This window comes from Atractosteus spatula, chromosome 16 (assembly GCF_055471065.1).
Source record: "Atractosteus spatula isolate fAtrSpa1 chromosome 16, fAtrSpa1.hap1, whole genome shotgun sequence".
In the NCBI taxonomy this organism is placed as follows: domain Eukaryota; kingdom Metazoa; phylum Chordata; class Actinopteri; order Semionotiformes; family Lepisosteidae; genus Atractosteus; species Atractosteus spatula.
In genome coordinates, this window is record NC_142721.1 from 14,757,194 (window position 1) to 14,767,292 (window position 10,099).

A 10,099-nucleotide genomic window follows, 5' to 3' on the forward strand; every position below is an offset into this window, starting at 1 on the left:
GTGCTTATTGCTTCGGTAAACGTTGATGAACCTGAACTTTTCTCTCGGTATTTTGTACATAATGTCTATTATGTTTTTTGGATATTTGGGGATTTTAACAGTAGCATTAAAATAATATTTAAAAAAAGCGATTTTTTTATATAAAGCCATGCTAGTTTACGTATTGTAATACAACGGGACAGAAACACAACACTCCCAAAACCAAAGCTTAGCGTTAAGCGCTGCTATGGTAACGACAGCACTGAGGACGCATTTTATTGGTTGGCAGGTAGCAACGGCGTACAAAGCGTGGTGTCTGACGGGAAGGCATCAAGTGAGCAGACATTTTTAAACCGCTTATTGCGAGAGTGGGCTGGGTAGGTAATGAGCTGTTTTTCCTTTTTATTGTTGCCGTAATGTGAATAAAATACGACGGTTTTAAACGATAAAATATTAAAGATCACCTACGTGCATATTCCTTAATTACCGTTCCAGTGAACTTACTTGCTGTAATTAAAATATAGCGGCAACCTTACAAAGTACGAGTTTGTTTTGTTTATAAGTGAGTCTAGTAAAACACTTCTTTTGCCATGCAAAATGCTATTAATTGTCCGAAGCGGTTTAATTGTTAATAGTTTTTGGAAAAATAGCGAGCTAGAGCATTAAATTTTTGTTGCTTCTTAAATTAGGATTTATCTACATAAGAAGTACGATTTAAAATGCAGCTCAGATTGTGTTCACAGTGCGCGGTGATCTGTCTCTCTATACTTTGCTGATGTCGCAATCATTACATTTTTTTATTGTCATTATTTCATGCTCTTGCTGGGCGAAGCGTATGCTTATCCTAGCGTATTGAAATGTAGGATAAGTTGTTATTATATGGTTTACTGCAGTGGCTAACTCTCTGCCCTGGACCTGGAGGAGGTTAATTCCAATTCCTCCCAATTGAGCTGTGCATCTCTAGTCTTAACTGATCTGCTGGCTCATTTCGACTTCTATTTAACTTGATCCTTAGACATTCCTGAGTGTCAAAATCTTCAGGTATACTATTTCCAGCAGCACACAACTTTACACACTGCCTCTCCTTAACTTGCTGATGTCATTTCTTATTATTTCGGAGTAAAGGTAGTTATGTGACTGATGATGAACAGACACAGGTGGCAATGACAGAGTATTAGACAGGCCCACATGTAGTCCTTTTCAGGCATCATTCCTAAATAAGGGCAGTTCAGAAAGTCAGGAATTTGTTTAGAGTTGATGATGGTTACATAGCCCATGTGACCTTTTAACCAGTAGTTTCCAATAGAAAACTGTTGTACAGTGTTTACTCAGTGCTGCAAAGGAACAAGTAAAGATGTGTTCCATGCTGAAGAGAAAAGAGACTCAATGTTTTGGCGGTGGAGCCTTCTTCAGGTGTGACACCCGATACCTGAAGAAGGCACCACCGTCAAAACATTCTCTTTTCTTTTCAGCATGGGATACAATTTTACGTGTTCCTTTGCAGCTTGTGTATGCTCACGCAGCTGCCTATTTGAAATGTTCACTCAGTGCTGTTGCATTAATGAATGTTTGTGTGTTTATGTGCATAAGTGCTTTTTTTTTGTCCCCCCCCCCCCCCCCCCCCCAGGGATCACAATGTCGGGGACGCCTACCCACCATGTGTCCTGCCGAAAGTCCAGTTCCACCCCTTGCAGAGCCGACAGCCGGGAGGGCGGGCTGTCAGGGCTGAGGGGCTGCGATCTGGACTCCACCGGCGACTCGACGTACTCGCTGCTGTCCCCGATCTACCACGACAGCTTCGAAAGCGCGTCTGAAGACCAGGAGGAGCCTCGGCCACGAACCGATCCCCCTCCCTCACACGGCTGCGACGTAAAACCCAGGACCGGGTACAGGCTGCGATTATTTTTAAAAGTCAGGGGCTTCCTCGCATCTTCAAAGACTTGGGCGTTCAAGGTTACAAATCAAAAAAGATGGGGGTGACCACGTCTGCACTGTATTATGTAATTTGTAATGTTTTAGTGCTTTTTCTGGTTTACTGCAGACATTGAAGCTAATTTTTCTAAAGTCATTTAAAGAAGTACAAGAAGAAAGCTACATGTCTGGTAGCCCTGCCCCAGTACTTGCATAATGGTGTGAATGCTGTACTGTACATTGGCCCTTTGTGATATTAATGAATGTCTGTTTTATGTAAAACGCAATTTAATAATTTTATGAAGGATTTTTTTTTTTAATCGAGGTGAAATCTAAATCATATTGTAGTATTTGTAATCTTTGAACCACAGTACTAAGAAGCATAAAGCTAAGACACTCATCCGCATGGAACTGGAAAGATGTCCCTCTGTAGAGTTTGATCTGACTGCCTGGGAAGAATGGATTGTTCGAAAAGCCAGAGAGGAGCGCACTGAAATGCAGAAGAGAGCTTTGAAGGTATTTTAAAACGGAATTTTTTACTTTAAAGCGTAAAAGTATGTTTTCTTAGCCTTTTTAAACTGATGGTTTTAAGACCTCCTGCTTCATTCTCATAAGGAAATGTTCTAATACCTTGCCTCATGACAGGAGATGGCTCTAAAGGAAGAAAAAATGGAAAAAGAGAAGGAGCTGGAAAGAAAGAAAATTGCTGCTGAGGAAAAGCTGCGTGACTGGCTTCAGGTGAAGAAACAGCAGGTACAAACATTTTGCTAGACAAGCTTGAATTTCTCAAGTTAAATTCCATTGCAACGTCTTTGTGGAGAGCAGTCTGCAATCATGCAAAAGTTTCCAAGCAGCAGAGCTAACCAGGTAGTTAATGATTCATTGAGCAATTGGAGAACTGTTTGAGGTGATGTTCTGTGGCACAGGCTGGCTGTGCCAAGGTAACTTACCCATGCAATAATGGAGCAGGAATTATCACACTGGGAGACTTTTTAATGGAAATTACTAAGTCAGTCTTCATTGTGATCAATTTGTTTGACTGATGGTAAAAATTATAGATTCAGGAGTCAGACTTACTGAAGGGATTCTTGGCTACCTGTTAAAGGTTTCACATTTCTGAATATAAGTTCATCACTTTAACTATGCTATGAATTGTGAGTGAGTCCATGGCTTATATTTACTAGATAGGTAATTTCCTCATTACTGGTAGTTTGACTTCTAGCTTCAAAATCACAGACTTTATAAGCATAATTTTCATATCCTCCTTGAGCCTGTAATTCAGTCAGATGACAAAACCTAATGACTTATGCAGTGGCATTATGCACACTTTTTAGTTTTCACTTATTAGTACTGTATAACATAATACAAATATTTTTTATAATGTACTTAACGTATTTTACAACAACAATCTCCAATCCCTTCCTGTATGCACATTAGTTCTGTTGAATAGTCATCAATACTCCTTGTTACTGTATATCCAAACATTTCCACAAAGTGTTTTATTTTTTTCTCTTACATCTTGTAATGTGAGATGCATGTGATCTTAAGGGATTAATATAAATGTTAAAATAACTTCTGTTGAGCTTGGCAGAGCATTGAGACCTAATTGGAAATATCATATTCAAAGGATATGAAATGCATGTTTAAACATGGAGGCAATACAGCTGAGCAGGTGCTACCATTTCCTTAATTAGAGCTTTCCAAAACACAGCACTAATTTATGACAGTGCCAAATACAAGTGTACTTGCAGATAAGCCTTCACTTAACAGAAAGATCTTCCAGATCTCCAGCACCAGTAGTGTCAAAAACACCAGTGACAGAGTGATGTTTTCTTTGCTCACATAGAGTGCATGATGTGGCTCTGAAATGTTGATTTTTTCAATGTGAATTTCATGTGCTTTTAATGGTTTTTTGTTCAGTGTGTTTGGTTGCTATGTTTTAGGTCTCTGTCAACAGAGTCCTAGGTTTGGAAGTGCCCCAACACTTGATGATGATAGAGATAAATGTATTAATTCCCCATGAGGCTATGAGAACAATTTAAGCTGCAGAAATGGGTAATTTGTCTAAGCCCTTTCTGATACAGCCAGAAAAAAACACATTGGAAGAACATTGCTTATAAATCTTTAGTTAAAGGGTCCATTTTAATCATGAAAAAAGTCTTTAAAATTTGTTGGAGTTTTTTTTACTGGTACTTTTCCATGCCAATTTAGGACTGATTTTATTTCAGGTAAAAAAAAAACCATTTTCAGGTTATGGTATTAAAGAAAATTAAAAGACTTTATTGAAAGTCTCCATGCTGTTAATACATCATGGTAAAATACAGTACTCTATTATGAGCAGAAAATAAGTACAACTTGGGAGGTTTCTGCTTTTTTAATGTTCTTTTGGGTTTAATAATTCCCTCGTCAAAAAGTGTGGAAAAAATGATTGCTACTTAATTAAAAACATAAAACACTAATAACAGTGATCTAGTGATGGACCGAAACCTCTGCTTTCATGGGCGTAGAGCCAAAGTATTGTTAAAACACTTATGTGGCTCCTGGAGAATGGATGGCATTTTGAAAAGCTGTAATTAATATGTCGAAATGGGTAACTGTCCTTGGGCAAAGTTGCATGTAAATCTTTGTGTGTAATCAGACAGTGGCAGATCAGAATAATAAAAAGAGTTGTGGGTTTTTAAAAAAAAAAAAGCCCAGCGAAAATGTGAAATTCAGTTATTCTCAGTCTTTGTTTCAGAAGCCTCTGCATGATTTATTTCTTCTTTTTAAGTATGCTGTAATTTAATTCTGCAAAGTAATAAAGCCTCCGGCGTATTCAAAGGCATGCGACATGGTGTTTGTGATTGCATTAATTTTTCTTACAATGCCAGAGCAAAACTTATAGCCATTATATTTCAACATGGAGGTTTCATCTGAGAGGGTCTTTTTATCCAGAGTACTTTTATCCATGACGGATTTTAAGAATAAATTCAGTACTAACTTAAGGCTTTGCCCTAAAATAGTCTATGATGAGGCCTTAGGTCTTGAATGCAGAAAGTTAGGGTGCAAAATGGGTTCCTAATGAAGGGTTCTTAATGTGAGTTAGTGGAAAGATGAACTTGTCAGTATGGAAATGAAAAAAATATTAAATTACTTTTGCAGTCAACTTGAAACACTTTGAATCTTGATGGGTAGGGTTGCAACTTGTCAGGTGTAATCATATAACACATTATCTCATCTGATCTGAAGAGTTAAGTGAGGTTATATTTGGCTGGGTTAATGCTTAAATTGAGGCTGTCCAAAAAGATTCAGGTGACGTTGGTGACTCACAAGACGGCAGGTTTTCATATCCCCCCCCAAAAAATTGGAGAGAAGAACTTGAAACGATGAAAATTGGAGGAGAGAAAAAAGCTTCACATGTAGAGCCTTGACACATACTTGAAGAGGTGTAATCCTTTTGGCATGGCGTGAACCTCTGCTTGTTCATCTGAAGAGTTACTACCTGTCAGAAGAGATGTTAATGCCAGTGGATTTGGCAGGTGCTTTGATCTTTCTCGTTTGTTCTGTACGTTTTGTTGGACTGGTGGTGGGTAAAATGCTTCACTGAAGTGACCCTCCATAAGGGGGTCCAGCGCCACCCCATTATATTGCCTGCTGCTGATTAAAGGGGAAATACAATGCCATTATTATATTTCGGGGTTAGAAGGAATCGGCATTGATCAGCTCATTTAAAACCACAATAAAAGTAGAATATATGTAGCACTTTGTAAAGCCTCCAGTGTACATCCCAAAATAATGAAATATTTACATGTGCACAGCTGCATATTCTGTGATTCAGAACGAGGCAGCAAAACTTCCAGTGACGTGAAGCGAACATGTTGCGCTGTAAAGAAGCAGGCTTGTGAATCCAATCCCATCTCTTAATCCAATAGAAACATTGTTCTCGATTTCAAGACAGTTTTGCTGACAAATACAGTACTTCTTATTAACTCTGAATGCAGATCACATTTGGAATATTTCTGTGAGAGAAATGTCTGCTGCACCACCTCTACTTATTCGCTTGTGCATTGTTCATTACTCATTACAGTGACTAGTGAGCAGGAAGGGCCCCTTCACATCACAACCCGCGCAAACTCTTGCTCTCGTGCGTGGCAAGACCAGCGGTTTGTGACGACAGTACTTTTCACATAGTTCACAGTTTTGTGCTTAATTCCAAATTTGTCATTTTTTTCTGTAACATCAATGAATTTATTTTCTTGCCAAGGTTTAATAACCAGTCTGAGAAACTGGGACTGCAGTTCCCTTTTCAGTCACTGTGTTGCATTGTAATCGCTGGTTTGAAAACCCCACTAGATGTGGTGAAGAGCAAGATGTCAACCGTAGGGAAAAGGTCAGTACGTGTCTGGGTAATGGCATTTTATTCCCTATGCTCAGTGTGACTCGTTGTGTTTAAGGAAAAGTTAGAAAATGAGATGAAGAGAAGCAAAGAGCTGGAAGAGATGGAGAGTAAGGAGCAGAAGAGGAGGGAAACCGAGGAAAAGGCACAGCAGCAATATAAAGAGTGGCTCAAGAAGAAGAAGCAGGAAGAGATGGAAAAAAAGCAAAAAGAAAAGGTGAGGAAAGTTCTTTTCACTTCTTTCTGGCAGACCAGTTTTTTCCTTGCGTTTTAACAGGCCTCTGGTGTAGATCATATCTTAAGCCCCTTAATGACAAGTGCTGTTCACTTGGCCCTGATTGATTGGGCTTAGAAGCCCGCTGTAGATAGGTGCTAAAGAATGGTAGAAAATAAGTTTAATTAAAGGATACAACTATAAGTGACATTCATCCTTAGCATCTTTGTGCCATCTATCTGTCTCATCATTGAGGGTTTATGACATGATGAGCTCAAGTGCCAGTTTTTTAAATGACAGACTGAGACATTATTATAAGTGTCATTTGATTATTTCGAGAAGGCTGATCTGTGCAAAGTGTGAATGTATGTTATATGTAACTTTTATGTTAATGTGTAACTTCTGCCTTGTGTAAAGCAAAGGATCAAGCTGTTCCTCATGAATCCTCAAATTGCCTGCTATAAAAAATGCAGTAAAATTACAAAACCTTCATCTGAACGTCTGTTTAAAATATTTTGCATCTGTTGCAAAGACATTACAGTTTTAAATTGTACCTTCTGCAACATGCTTACCAGGATGTTGTTTGACTATATAATAAATATTTCTATTCTTGAGCACTTTGTATTGGCATGAAAGGTGCTATATAAAATTAAAGATTTGTTCCATCTCTAGCTTTCCAAATACAGCAAAGAGTTTTCAGTGTGATTTAAAAAAAATGTCCTGGACACTTTACCTGCAGCAATAAACAAAATCGGATGCCGTGTTAAAGGTTGAACATATTAAAAATGCAATTTAATTTAGCTGATTTAGGTTTAAGCACTTTGGTGTGCATCGCTGTGCAGGAAGAAGCCAGTAAAAGAGAGGCAGAGCTCAAAGAAAGGAGGAAAAAAGCTGAAGAGAAGTTCCAGGAATGGTTAAAAAGTGCAAAGGACAAGCCTCGTCCTGTCTCCAACAGCTTTGCTTACTCCAATGGAAAACTCACAGGTATGGTTTGTGTTGAGCACGTTCCTCAAATGCACATATTTGTGAAGGTGGGCTTAATCTAATGACATAATACTAGATTGGGTTTCAATCACATCTGGGTCTCATTATTGGTTTTTCAGAGGGGGACAAACCCACTTCTGTTTACATTAGCTTTCTGACAGAATCCAGAATTACCACTGCAGCCCCTTTTCTTATGCCAAAGGGTCACCCAATCTGCTACAGTACATTTACGTACTTATCATTCAGCCAGTATAAAAGAAAACAGTTGTCGCCTACAGTACATAATGGCACATCTACTACCACTAGAAGAAGGGAAATAAAAAAAACTGTCATTTAATTGCTTCATTGGTATTGCCATGCAGTTGTAATTGTTCCTCTTTGTTTTATAGCTGTTTTTTGTACAGTGGTCTGCATGTAATGGGTTCACACTTCACTAGTTCTATCATTGCTTTAAATGTATCGGAAGACCAAACTGAAAGAAAAGGAGAATTAGTAGACACGTGGGAACATTACAGAGTATTTCAGGTCCTATTAATATCCTTCCTACATATTTCATTGAGCCTTCCTACCAGACCTCTGCCCTTGTCAGAAGGCGCCATCATTCCTGAGTGATAAAGAGCAGGCCTTGCCTTGTGCTGTCTTCACTTCTTCTTATCAGACATACTCCAGATTACTTTGCAAACGTGTTGTCCTGCTGCTGTTAAAATAATAGTTGTCACATTACTCATATATCAGGGATGCAGAAATCTGCTTTTTCTTTACTCACAAGTCAAACAGTCCTGTAACAATGAAAAGCATTTTTGAAATCTGCTCATACTTACACTGATCCGCTGTTTTTTAAGCCTTTTCTTTTTTCACACTGTGACTAGTAATGTTAAAACTTGAATACCCTTTCCAGATCAAGACATTTAGCTTCCCTAAATCATCAAAAGTGTTTCCCCCTTAATCTGATTACATTTGATTGGACCATTAGTGAAATGTGAAATGTATTTTGCCTCCTAGTGACAGTTCTACTTTCACTAAAGTAGTTTCATTGCTCTCTACAGGATACTACGATGGCACCTCCTATCCAGCACCAAGCTTCTACAATCCTATTCCCTGGAAGCCTATCCACAATCCCCCACCAGAAGACTCACTGAAGAAAAATTCCGTTAGGAAAAACAAGAAGCCCATCAGTTCTGCACTGTATAGACAGACCCCAGCTGTGAGCTGTAAGCCGAAAGACAGCCTCACTGTGGGGTCATCACAGAAGCACAGGAGGTGACGAGAGAGTGCAGTGTATGGACTACACAGCTGCCTGGGAGGCGGCATCTTAATTGCCCTAAGTCCCTTTCCTAGAAACTCCTCCTTGCTTTTTTTTGTTCTTTTCTTGAAAAGAAAAAAAATGGGCATTTTGGAAGCAAGACTGGCATTAACATTTCTCATTCATTTTCTTTAAGAAGAAAAACATTTGTTGAATGTTTTCTGTTACTGAAATTTCTATGGGGAGCACACTGGCTCTTTTCAAATGACCATCTTTTCAGATTTGTAAATATCAGAGTTATTTTTTTTAGCTTTCTGAGTTTTATTTATTGTCATATTTTGAGCCAGTAGCATGTAAGGTTTACTTATAATCTCTCAATACAATCTAGAATATTGTACTTTAGTAATTTTACAGTTCAACTATTTTAAAACCAAAAGAATTTGAAATCATGATTATAGTTTGGCATTGTTAAATTTCTGAGAACATACTTAGCTCTCTAGTAGCTGAAGGTATCATGAGTAGTGTTCCTTCATAAACACTTTTTGTGAAAATGAGTCTGCAGTTCACTAATTCTTTTCTATTCTCATCATAATTCTCTACAAAAAAATCTATTTTTTGCTAATCTTAAAAATTCACTTCACATCAGGAGGTCGCCTTAATGTAGATGAGGGTGTTGGTGATTCTATATTTCTGCTTTTTAATGGAAGTACAGATTGGTTTGAAAGGTCTGATACATTTTTTTACAGGAACAAGACTAGTGTTCTCAGAGCTAATCTGTGCAATAGCATTCCATCCTGTTACACTAACATATAGTTGAGAGCATTTTTCTTTTCTGTCAGCTTTAATTAATGTGCAAGACCTGAATTGCATTTTATGGACCATGTTCTGTCATATAGCGAGAATTCTGTTTGGTAATAATAGAGTAGCTAAGTGAAGCACTCGTTATGGGATGGTTGCTGATTGCTATGTATGGGGATTTGACTTGAAGGCAAATACCTCCTGCCAGTTCACTTAACCTGTTTTTCAGTCCAAGAAGAAACCTCGCAGAAGTCAAAAATGAGACGGTGATGGCAAAGCTGAGTTAAATTTAGGTTGCTGAATATACTTTATGTACCTCATGTAAAAATCAAACCATTTCATGTCTATTTTATCTGAGCTTTCCTGTCAACATTTAACCAAACGCGTGGTCTTGGGTTTTGCCTAAGTGCTTACAATACTGGTTCCTCTAATTGCTAAAGAGCAGTCTTGGTTTCTCTATCCCACACATTCACTTTGAAAATATGCAGAGATGGGAACTGATTCAATATAGTGGTGGGTTGTGTTTGGAATGCTCTTAATTTTATCTCTGCAGTGTAAAGCTTATCTAAATGTATTTTTAAGAACAGTTTTTAAT

General features: G+C 38.2%; 1 protein-coding gene across 1 annotated transcript; it reads left to right on the forward strand.

Annotated features, from left to right (window-relative positions):
- The first annotated feature begins 1,609 nt into the window (after positions 1-1,609).
- On the forward strand, positions 1,610-9,257 carry ccdc34 (coiled-coil domain containing 34). The gene is made up of 6 exons (XM_088934747.1): positions 1,610-1,865; positions 2,262-2,406; positions 2,536-2,643; positions 6,324-6,482; positions 7,322-7,463; positions 8,510-9,257. Exons 1-6 carry the CDS (start codon positions 1,615-1,617, stop codon positions 8,725-8,727), a joined length of 1,023 nt encoding a protein of 340 aa, XP_088790873.1. The 5' UTR covers positions 1,610-1,614; the 3' UTR covers positions 8,728-9,257.
- The last annotated feature ends 842 nt before the right edge of the window (positions 9,258-10,099 follow it).